Here is a 12,099-nt window from a genome sequence, read left to right on the forward strand (position 1 = left end):
TCGCATTTAAATCGCAGTATTTATATTTTTTCATAAATCTCCACGATATTTTGTAAATCTCGCGAGAAATTGCCGTTTTAAACTTTCAGGCAATTTCTCGTGATATTATCGCAAGATTTTCATAAATCTTGCGATATTTGTCACACTGCTTTCCACTCTACTCGCCAGCATGTTGCAGTTTATGAAGATAGTTTTCTCGCTACTAATCCGCAGACCTGATGCTCTCTCAAACAATCTCATGCTACTGAGAAAGTTTTGAATTGACTGTTTGTGGTCCCTTAGGAAAAACAATGCATCGTCTGAATATCGAGAATGATGCCATCGAAATCCCTTAACTTCCACTGGTATTATCTTCCTTTCCGATTCGGCTCGTTAAGATGCCTTGTTAGGCGCTCCATTACCAACAGGAATAGGTAGGGGGACATGGGATTCCCTTGTATGATCTCTCTGCTTCCCCAAAATTGCTTGGCTGCCTCTCTATTAACGGCAGATGATGGAATTCGTACTGTCTTCTTCATAAAGTCCCAGTCAATCCTGTCATAAGCCTTTGCGAGGACAGTTTTGAACAGGAGTATACTGTCTTGACTCTTGAATGTTGCGACCTTTCAAGAACGCATGTTGATTCTGCGGTCGATCCCTCGCATCCTATTAACTATTATGAAAAATTTTATCACAGCCTTCTGCACATCCGGCCCCCCATAATCCGGGAACTCCCTCTCTATTTGGTACATTTTAACTTTGGTAACTTTTGTTTCGAGCAAAAAAGCTATATATATATATATATATATATATATATATATATATATATATATATATATATATATATATATATATATACTCTGAGCTCGCATGGTTTCTAAAATTTGGCGACGGGCTCATACATTCCAAGACGCCATCTTCATAGGGATTGTCATGTGGGGTTTTGAAGGTCATCTGGGGCTCCTCTATCTGGTCCGACGTTCGCTTTGTTGCCCCACTTTCATGTGGGTCTAGAGGATATGCAAAATATATGCCCATCTGTGTTGCTTGCCCGCCTTCCTTCGTCGTGGGTGATCTCTGTTGTTCCTGAGACTTAGATTGGCTTTTCAGTTGGCGTTTGGCTTGACCCGCCTTTCGTTTAAAGGGTCCTATGAGGGGACGGACTGCCCCTCTATTTTCTTTACTCTGACCATGTTTGGGTAGGGATTTAGGAGGCGACTCCAAGGCATGGTGGTTTGCAGGACCCGGATCCGATCCCGTATCTAGAACCCGAGGTCGGTTAGATTAAACAACTTGGGTTGAAACCCGATGGGGGTTCTAGTTGGGAACCAAGTAGGTTCTCCCTCCCCATGTAACTGGGAATTAAATAACTGAGAAAGTACCAGAGCCCCGTACCTGTGGGCCATCATTACAAGCTGTCCTCCCCTGCTTGATCCAGGTGGATACTGTTCTTTGGGCTTTGCGCTCCCCCTGTCCGAGTCAGTTTTGTTGTATCAAACACTTCACCATCTCGTTCCTGTTCCGACGCCGTCGCTTGGAGTTCCCGGTCGATCGGTCAGCCGTAGGTGGCTTTACGGCACTGAACTTGGTGAGGGGCACAATTTTTCCCTGGTTATCCAAACACGAAAATAATGGCAAACCTCTAAACACAAAAAGAAGGGACAAACCTCCAACCATCCACATTTGCAGGGTAGTGATGCAAGCGCCATTCCAAGATATGAAAAAACATATTCCCACGTTAACCAAACATGCATCTCCAAGATGGACATCAATTCAGTAGACTGATAACTATCAATAAAAAAACCGTGTGTCCTATATAAAACAAGGAAAAGAATCGAAACAAAACCACCATTTTTACACTGGAAAAAGGTACTATCAAACAAGCAAGAAGGCAGAAAAGCCATCCGTGGGCAGATGTGTGTTAATTACAAGTAATCCAACAGCTACAAGCCTGAGTATGAGAACTGGATAGGCATCAGGTACCTGGAGCAGGAGATGGGTTTGGAGGGTATGCAAATGATGCTAAAAGCCAACCGTTTTTCTTTGCAAATTCAACATAGGATCGGAATTTCTCGCCCGCATTAGGAATATCAAGCTCCAAATCATCCAACCCATCAGCCACCCTGGAAAAACCCTTCGTCATCTGGTTGATTGTGATCAACCCTTCACTAAAACACTCCTGCAGCAGATCCAACATCCTATCGGTCTTCTTCTCCATGGCCATAACCAAGGCTTTCTTCACAACTTCGTGACTAAAGAAGGGCATTCCGACATCACGAATGCACTGACAAGCTTCCCCGACTACGCCTCCACTTTCATACTCCTCCAAAAGCTTTATTATCTTGTCTTTGGCATCTTCCACGGCCCATCCAGTCCAACCACCCCAACAGCGCAAAAGTCTCTCACCTGCATGCCGGGCTGAAATGAGAGAGCAGGCCATATGTACAGTCTCACTGCCACTGCAATTTGGCGGAAGCTTAGCACTGATGTCATCCAAATTCAGGGGAACCAAGATGTCATCAATCACAGCTCTAGCCAGAAAGAGAGCAAGCTCATTTGAAGCATCTAAGACATCGAGTGCAGTGTCTTCTGCAGACTCCAAAAGCAAAACAAACCCATTAATAATGTCATCAGTGGAAAATAACTCTGTATGAAGTGCAGAAAGAAGAACAGAAGCCATCTCCTTATCATGGTTCTTCCTGTCCATTGCAAGGGTAATAAGCTTCTTCAGAAAAATGGGATTAAATTTTGGTGCAGCAAGATCTTCCAGACTATGAACAAGTTCAGGAATATCATCCGAGAGAAAATATTCATGAATAATGGCAACAGCCTCTTCCTTGAAGCGCCTCAGTTCTTCATCATTGTCATCTCTTTTTTCTCCAACCATGCCTAAGGATTTCAGCGAAGCAGGATCCAGCCATCCTTCAGCTGTAGCTTTTGGAATCATCTGTTCAAAAAGTTCTTTTGCAGCTGGAATGTCAAGTGAGAGATCATCAAGACTTTCTGCAAGTCGCCCAAACCCTTTGGTAAACTGGCTAGAGCTTATAAGGCCTTCATCTGCAGTTTCTTTAAACAAATTGAATATCAGTGGCTCAGCTGCTCGTTTCTCCATTGCAAGAATCAGAGCCCTCTTAACAACTTCATGGTGGAAAAATGCCACTCCCAACTCTCTTATACACCTGCAAGCTTCCACAGTATCCCCACTCTCGATATATTCACTCAACAAATTCACAATTTTTTTCTTCACTTCCTCCACTGTAATGTGTGTGGTGCCACCCCATCTCCTCTCCACAATTTCTGCATGATGTGGTGCAGACAAATAGCTTTTTTCTGCAGTCAGTATAACTTCAAGTCCTTTAGAAGAATCCAGCAATGTTTTCTTAGCCTTAGTAAGGAATGCAGGAGGTAATATGTCATCAACCACTGCACGAGCAATAAACAGGGCAAGGACATCTACAGCATCAAGTATGTCCAGTGCCAAGTCATCAGCTGATTCGAGAAGCATGATAAACCCCTGTCTGATCTGGTCAGGGCTAATAACATCAGCATAAAGAGCAGAGAGCAGAACTGACGCCATCTCCTTCTCCTTATCATGCCTGTCCATTGCCATGGAAACAAGCCTCTTAACAAAGTAATGATGGTATTCTGAATATCCAAGATCTTGAAGGTCTGAAGAAGCCAATTCAACATCACCAGTGCTGAAATATTCCTCTATGATGGCAACAACGGACTTCTTATACTCATCACATGAAATGGTTACAGTAGTACCCACTAGTTGATAAGGTTCCTGCAATCCAAAACAAATGAGCACCAGGAAGGAAAAAAATCACTTTCAACCACTTGTAAGAGAGGAGAAAAGAACCTCTCCACTATCATAGTTTGGGTCATTACGATCTATGCGAGAATCGCCATCTGTATCAAGTAATTTGCCCCAGGTTCCCTTGCCTCCAGCACCATCTAACAGCATTGGTTTAATTTTGAAGCTATTAGTGAATGGTCAATATATGCACCAAGAATAACAAAACCACTGTAGAAGAATATTCAGGGTTGAATAAAAAAATTGGAAACCATGAAGGAAGAATTAACGACACAAGTGTTAGTTTTGCAACCTCCAGTCCGTTCCACGTTGGAGCTGCAAAACAGAGAGAGGTAGAGGAAGGGAGAGAGAGGTTTGGGGAAAACCGATACCCTGCTGTACATGGGTCGGCTGCTGTGTATTACTTTATGTTAACATCAGATTACAAACAAAATTAGGGTACTAGAATACCCTTTTTACAATAATCAATATTACATAATGCCATTAATGAGGAAGTGGGTGTCACGGGTCTGGAGCTTCAGATCCATGACCCGTAACCAGAGAAAACACTTCTTTTCACCCTCCCTCAAGTTGCGCATGATCTTGAATCATGAACAACTTGCCTTTTAACGTTCAAAATCTGTCTTTAGTCAATCCTTTTGTAAATATATCCGCCACTTGATCTGTAGTTCTAACAAATTCAGGCTCAATCTCTTTCTCTTCTACATTTTGTCTCACAAAATGCTGGTCTATTTCAATATGCTTGGCACGACTGTGATGAATTGGATTAAAAGACATACTAATGGCACTCTGGTTGTCACACAAAAGAAGTGAACGAGATATCGATTCTCCTACTTCTGTCAGTAGATGTCTAACCCAAGTAGCCTCAGCAGTGGCGGCTGCCATTGACCTGTATTCAGCCTCTGTACTGGATCTGGCAACAGCCTTTTGTTTCTTACTACTCCAAGAAACCAAATTCATCCCAATAAATACACAATAGCCGGATACTGATCTGCGTTCATCTGGATCTCCCGCCCAGTCCGCATCAGAATAAATAGTGATCTCATGTGCACTTTGCCCATTTGTCTTTCGTTTATATATGAGACCATCCCCAACCGTTCCCTTCAGATATCGTAGTATCCGTTTAACTGCTTCCATATGCCCTTCACATGGGGCATGCATAAACTGAGAAACTTGATTCACCGAGTATACTATATCAGGGCGAGTAAAAGTGAGGTATTGTAACATACCCACTATGCTACGGTACTGTGTGGGATTATCAAATGGATCTCCATCTTGAGAGCTAAGCCTTTGATGAAGAACGCTAGGAGTGCTTAAGGGCTTGCAGTCTTTCATACCCGCTTTATTGAGAACATCAATAGTATACTTATGTTGAGTGAGAGTCATTTCTTCAGAGGAACTGTCAACTTCAACTCCAAGAAAGTACCGTAGTTTGCCAAGGTCCTTCATTTTGAACTTCTGATTCAAGAGATGTTTGACTTCTTCAATGTGGTCATTGGAACTGCCAGTAATGATGATATCATCCACATATATCAACAACAGAGTAATTGTGTCTTGGTCCTTAAATATAAATAAGGAGTGGTCAAGAAGAGATTTCTTAAAACCATATTTTTGTATTTCAAGAGAAAAGTTGTCAAACCAAGATCGAGATGCCTGCTTCAATCCATATATCGCCCTTTTTAGTCTGCAGACATATTTTGTAGGATTACCTTCTGCGTAACCAGTGGGTTGTTCCATGTAAACTTCTTCTCTCAAATCTCCATGAAGAAAGGCATTCTTCACATCAAGTTGGCTAATGGTCCATTGGTGTTCAATAGCTAAAGAAAGTATGACTCGGATTGTCCCCATCCTCACCACTGGACTAAAGGTTTCATCATAGTCCTGTCCTTGCTCCTGTGTAAAACCTTTGGCTACAAGTCTCGCCTTGTATCTCTCTATAGTCCCATCTGGTTTATACTTTATTTTGTACACCCATTTCGAACCAACAACATTTTTGTCAGGTGGTCTTGATACAACATCCCACGTACCACATTCATGTAGAGCTTCCATCTCCTCATTCATAGCTTCAATCCATCTTCTGGAATTTGATGCTTGAGAGAACGTTGTGGGTTCATCTTATTTATTCAAGGCTGTTAGAAAGAGTTGAAAATCTAATGAGAAATTTTCATAATTGACCCACCTTTCAATTGGATGGCGAGGACGTGTGGATCTTCTAGTATCAACAATGTTGGATGTTGAGGATGTGTCCATGTCTGAATCAACTATAGTGGGTGACTCTCTTTCTCGTCGAGTATAGACAAAGCCTCTATATCTTCCTGGATTCAAAGTTGAGTCTGTATTTTCATGATCAATCATCCCATCAGTAGACACAGGTATCTTATCCTTTTGAGTGCAATTTGAGCAAGCATCACTAGCTCCTGTGAGAAGTTTATAGTTCAACCAAGGATAGTAAGCCTGAACTTCATGTTTTGATTCTGAAGAACTATTACATTGACAATCAAAATTCAATTCATCAAAGATGACATTTCTTGATATTTTGATGTGCTTGCTCACCGGATCATAGCATCTGTACCCTTTATAGTCATCGGCATAACCCACAAACCTGCACTTCAAAGCCTTGTCCTGAAACTTATGTCTCTTTTAACTGTCAACATGAACATAGCATAATCAGCCAAACACATGCAAATCATAGTAGTTGGGGTGAATACCAAAAAGAGACAAGTAAGGAGACTTGTTTTCCAAAATAGTCATGGGCAATCGATTTATCACATGAACTGCAGAATGAAAAGCCTCTGTCCATAAAGTGATCGGAAGATTACTATCATGCATCATGCTCATCGCACTCTCAACAATATGGCAATGCTTTCTTTCAGCAATCACATTCTGCTGAGGTGTGTGCGGGCAAGACACCTTTTTCCTTATCCCATTACTTTGAAGAAAGTTAGTAAAGTCAATGGAAGAGAATTCACCTCCTCCGTCACATTGGAAACTTAGGATGTTTTCAGAAAATTGGTTTCTGACAAAGGAATGAAAGTTACGGAACAACTTGAAAGTCTCAGATTTATGTTTCATGAAAAATATCCAGGAATAGCGAGAATAACTGTCAACAAATAAAAGATAGTATCTAGTTCCAGACATAGAAGCAACTGGAGCAGGCCCCCAAACATCAGAACAAATAGTCTCAAAAGGTCTTGAAGCTCTTTTATTGATAGAATGAAATGGTAAAACATGACTCTTACATAAGAGACAACTAGAACATTTGTTGTCATTTACATTTATTCCTAAACTTGACTTGGGAATGAGGTTACTTGAAACAAGCTTCTCAATGAAATTATTGCTGTAGTGACCTAGACGACCATGCCAAAGATTTGGCTTATTGATTTCAGAGACACTAAAAACGCAGGTAGGATTTTCAGAAGACAATGGTGATTGGAGCTTCAAGTTTGGGTCTGCAGAGCGAATATGTGCTGAAGGATCTTCTTGAAAAACATACATATTGCCTTGTTGTTTCCCTCTAGCGAACGTCTCCTTCGTGCAGAGATCCTTAACAAGAACAGAAGAAGGAGTAAATTCAACTGAGGCTTTGATATCATCAACAAGTTTAGAAACTGAAACAATGTTTTTCTTGATATTAGGGGCATAAAGAACATTTGAAAGATTGATGGAAGATTCAGGTAAGGGTATGATGGAGTTTCCAATATGCGAAACAGAGTGGTGTGATCCATCTCCAGTAACTATACTACTTCTACCAATGTAAGGAACAAGTTTTAGGAGCTTACCTGCATCACCAGTAACATGAGTCGCTGCGCCAGAATCCACGTACCAAGTGCCTTGTTCATTCTGTTTCAGATTCAATTTTGCTAAGGCCGACAATAACAACTCTTTTACTTCTCCGCTGGTCCTTGTATTGTCTGTGCCTCTTTTTGCTTCAGTTTGTGTTGATTTTCCTTTATTTAGGGGATTGAACCAGCAGTTAGCTTTGATATGCCCCCTTTTATTACACAGAAAGCAAGTAGGAATTGGCCTCTGTCTTTGTGGGTTGGTATATGAGTTGGGGGTAGGCAATAATCCACGACCTCCATGACCACTTCTACCTTGTGCTCCTTTTCCCTTGATATCATAGTTTCCTCGTCCTCGTGCATAAGTAACCCCTGTAGCAAGAACTTCTTGTGCCCCAGTATGCATAGATGATTCTTCAGAAAATCCCTTTAGATTCATCTCATATTGTAACAATTTTGCACGTAGATCTTCAAAATTGGGCAGCTCAGGTAAACATAACAGAGAAGTGACAATCATATGATAGTCGTGTCCCAATCCACTGAGGGTTTGTTGTACCAAATCTTTATCAGAAACTGTACTTCCAACAACTGCTAACTGATCTGTGATGACCTTCATTTTGTTCAAATATTCCATGATGGTCATGGACTCCTTTCTTAACATTTGAAATTCTCTTTTAAGAAACATAATCCTGGCCTGAGAAACTTGTGAGTATGTCTGAACAAGTCTGTTCCAAAGTTGCATGGCAGTGCAGTCATCTGGAATGGCTACAAGAACCTCTTGTGAGAGTGTTGATGTAATATAAGCAACAAGCGCTTGGTCTCTTTTCATCCAAGCCACAAATTCAGGATTTCTAACATATACGGTAGTAGATTCCCCTTTGTTGTCCCTTTCTTCTTGTGATATGAACTCAGGAGGAACTGGAATGGATCCATCCAGATGTCCAGAAAGATCCTGACTCCTAATTAAAGGTATGATTTGCCTCTTCCAAGTCAAGAAATTACCATTATTTAATTTTTCAAACACAAGTTGGCTGAGGAAACTTGAAGAAAGAACTAACTGGTTAGGAAGAGAATTCATGTTTCACAGAATGAAGAATGTATTCAGCACAATCTGCTTACACCTGCAGTTCTGTAATTTTTCCTTTTTTTTTTGCAGGAACTAATTCAGATTGCTGATACGAAACAGAAATTTAAAGACAATCAGATTTCTGATTTGTATATGAAATGGAATATCGGATATGAAAATCCAAAAAAAAATGTGCATATGTATTCCTAATGTCGGCTTGTTAATGGCTGAATGAGGGAATCTGGGCTGAAGCACTCAAGAGATAAAAATAAACAGTGGCGAAACCAAGGTTCGGCCACCACCAACGTAGGAGAAAAGGAAACTGTAGGAAGAAAAATTGAGAAAAGAAGAGGATGAATAAGACGTGAATCCAAAGTTGGCTGGGTGAGAAAAGAAGGGGTGAATAAGACGTGAATCCAAGGAGAGCAGAATTAGTTGGGTCAGTCGTGATTCCCAGAAACCAAAAAAGAAATCTCAGTTGTCGGGGTCAATCGTGAACCCAGAAAGAGGCGAGAAACAGGCTGAGACTGACTGGGTCAGTCGTGATTCCAGAAAGAAATAGGAAACAGGTGTAGGATCTTCAGACTTTGGAATGAAACTGACTAGGTCAGTCGTGAATCCAAAAAGAAAAGAAAACAAGAACAGTCGTACCTTTTGTTTTTTATTGATTTTCAGACTTTGGAAGAGGAAATAGAGGAGAAAAGGATCTTCAGACGTGTCTTTTGAATCGATCTCAGTTTCAGCTGAAGCGTGGCTCTGATACCATGTTAGTTTTGCAACCTCCAGTCCGTTCCACGTTGGAGCTGCAAAACAGAGAGAGGTAGAGGAAGGGAGAGAGAGGTTTGGGGAAAACCGATACCCTGCTGTACATGGGTCGGTTGTTGTGTATTACTTTATGTTAACATCATATTACAAACAAAATTAGGGTACTAGAATACCCTTTTTACAATAATCAATATTACATAATGCCATTAATGAGGAAGTGGGTGTCACAGGTCTGGATCTTCAGATCCATGACCCGTAACCAGAGAAAACACTTCTTTTCACCCTCCCTCAAGTTGTGCATGATCTTGAATCATGAACAACTTGCCTTTTAATGTCCAAAATCTGCACTTTGTTCTCTACTTCTCTAGCAAACAGTGAAACCGTTAGGGAGAGAATGCAGAACCGTCACATTTCAAGAAGAAATAAGATATCAAAGACAACTATGAGAATCAAGGAAACTGGACATGTAAATCAAATCACTTTGCTTGGCATGCAGATGTTTCTGCACCTGTATACCTAAAATATGTATGCCTAGTCTGTCTCAGTCAACAAGATGCAGGTAATAACCATTTGCACAAGGATGGATTCATCACTTAGTTGTCAAAGGTGGCGCCTAAGCGCAGCCCCACCGCCTGGGCAACTAGGTCTGTGTGGCGGGGCCCTATATTGCCGCCTAGACTGTCACTACCTAAGCTTTTTTTTTTTTTTTGAAGATTTTTCTTTTTTTTTAAGACATATCATTTGTTTTCTTCTTCGAAGAGGAGAAGAAGAAAGAGAAGACATGTTATTTGCCTATTGCTTGTATTATGTTTATTGTTGAGAAGAATAAGAAGAAGAAGACATTATTTGTCTATTGCCTGTATTATGTCTATTGTTGAGAAGAAGACATTATTTGTCTATTGTTTGTATTATGTCTAATGTTGTTAATTTTTTTGTATACATTATTTTATTTTTTGTGTATTGTTCATTCACATTGTTAGTTGTATAGTTTGTTTATTCAATTGTTAATTTATTCTTAATTTGTTTGAGCAGGTTAAGGTTATGTAATATAATTGTTTTACAGTGTTCAACGACATTATTTGTCTATCGCTTATTATTGATTAATTTTATGTTGTATATATGTTTCTTATTATGGTTTTGATGTTTTTTATGTTTTTTTTAATTTTTTTTAATTTTGGGTACCGCCTAGGCCCCGCCTACTAAGCCTTTTTAGGGGCTCACCACCTAGGCTCCGCCTAACACCTATAACAACTAAGGTTCAACATAACGCCTACAGAGACATTGGATCTCAGCAACACCTCCATGAGGTGAATGATATTCTTATGTTCTTATTGATAGATATGTATAGTTTATCAAATAAAGATGAGACTTCTAGGAAGCCTCCACAAGAAAAATACAACAAATTAGTTTGGAAGAGCAAAAACTGCAACCTACTAACCATAGTTAAAGGTAATTTCTCGGCGAGGGTATTTCTCAGAGAGATTTTCAAAAATTGATAAATCTCGAAAATATCTCGGGAGTTTAAAAATTTGGAAAAAATATAAATAACAACAAAAAATCTAAAAAAATAATAAATTTTGTATTATTTTTCTTTCAAAAATATACAGAAACATGTTTTAATGGTTTTAAAATATAAAAGAAACAAAAATAGGAAATGCAAACTTAAAAAAAAAATAAAAAAAAACTCAAAAATATTATGATATTTTTTATTTACCAATATTTTGAAAATATCGTAATATATTCTCAATATTATCGACAAACTTGAAATTGTAGATAATATCACAATACATTCAAAATATCAGCGATAGCGGTGACAGAGTTACTAACGTCTTCATGAAAAACAACCAATTGTCTCTAAAAAGACAGTTCCATTGGCAAAGGAAGACCCACTTCTTAACAGAAAGAGGGCTTAGCCATAGAGGTAAGAACACAAACGCAATCAGCCAAATACTCCTGCCAGTAAGTTGACATTAATGATATAGGTTGGCAATGAAAATTGACCTGATTAGTTTAGCAAAGGAAGACCTACTTCTTAAGGGCTTGGACATAGGGATAAGAATACAAATGCAATCAGCCAAATACTCCTGCAACTAAGTTTGGAAAAGAAATGCTATATGCTAGTTGTTAAAAAGTGTATATACACATAAATATAATTATATATTTTAATATATAATAATTTATATATTATTTATTTTTCTTTATTTTCTTTCTCTTTATATATTGGTGTCTCGAGGAGGATTCAGAATCTATGTTGAATAAGATAGCGGGTGGCATGAGAAAGGTGGCTAAGGAGGTATTGGGTGAGTCTAAAGGCGATGCACCGCTAGGTAAGGATACATCGTGGTGGAACGAGGATGTCAAATTAGCTATTAAGGTTAAAAGAGAGTGTTATAGAAATCTAAGTAAAAATCGTGATAATGAGAATTTGGAGAAGTATATGATAGCAAAGAAGGAAGCTAAAAAAGTAGTTCGGAACGCGAGGGATAAGGTATATAAGGAGGTTTATGACAAGTTGGATACCAAAGAGGGTGAGAAGGATATTTATAGGCTTGCAAAGATGAGAGATAGGAAATCGAGGGATCTGGGTATGGTTAGATATATCAAAGATGAAACGCAAAGGGTTTTAGTCAAAGATGAGGAGATTAAGGAAAGATGGAAAGATTATTTTGATAAGCTATTTAATGAAAGTCATG

The 12,099-nt window shown here is 39.4% G+C and overlaps 1 protein-coding gene across 1 annotated transcript in view; it reads right to left on the reverse strand.

The window, feature by feature from the left end:
• Positions 1 to 1,700: 1,700 nt before the first annotated feature.
• LOC149840790 (MA3 DOMAIN-CONTAINING TRANSLATION REGULATORY FACTOR 1-like) overlaps positions 1,701 to 12,099 on the reverse strand; it is a 28,794-nt gene continuing 18,395 nt past the window's right edge. The window contains exons 2-3 of the mRNA XM_090003338.1: positions 3,842 to 3,936; positions 1,701 to 3,766 (exon numbers count right to left, since the gene is read on the reverse strand). Of these exons, the coding sequence (XP_089859464.1) occupies positions 1,955 to 3,766; positions 3,842 to 3,936 (1,907 nt within the window). The 3' untranslated portion in view covers positions 1,701 to 1,954. The remainder of the gene's footprint in view (positions 3,767 to 3,841; positions 3,937 to 12,099) is intronic.

The sequence above is a fragment of the Nuphar pumila genome, chromosome 4 (assembly GCF_984573655.1).
Source record: "Nuphar pumila chromosome 4, dmNupPumi1.hap1.1, whole genome shotgun sequence".
Classification (NCBI taxonomy): Eukaryota; Viridiplantae; Streptophyta; class Magnoliopsida; order Nymphaeales; family Nymphaeaceae; genus Nuphar; species Nuphar pumila.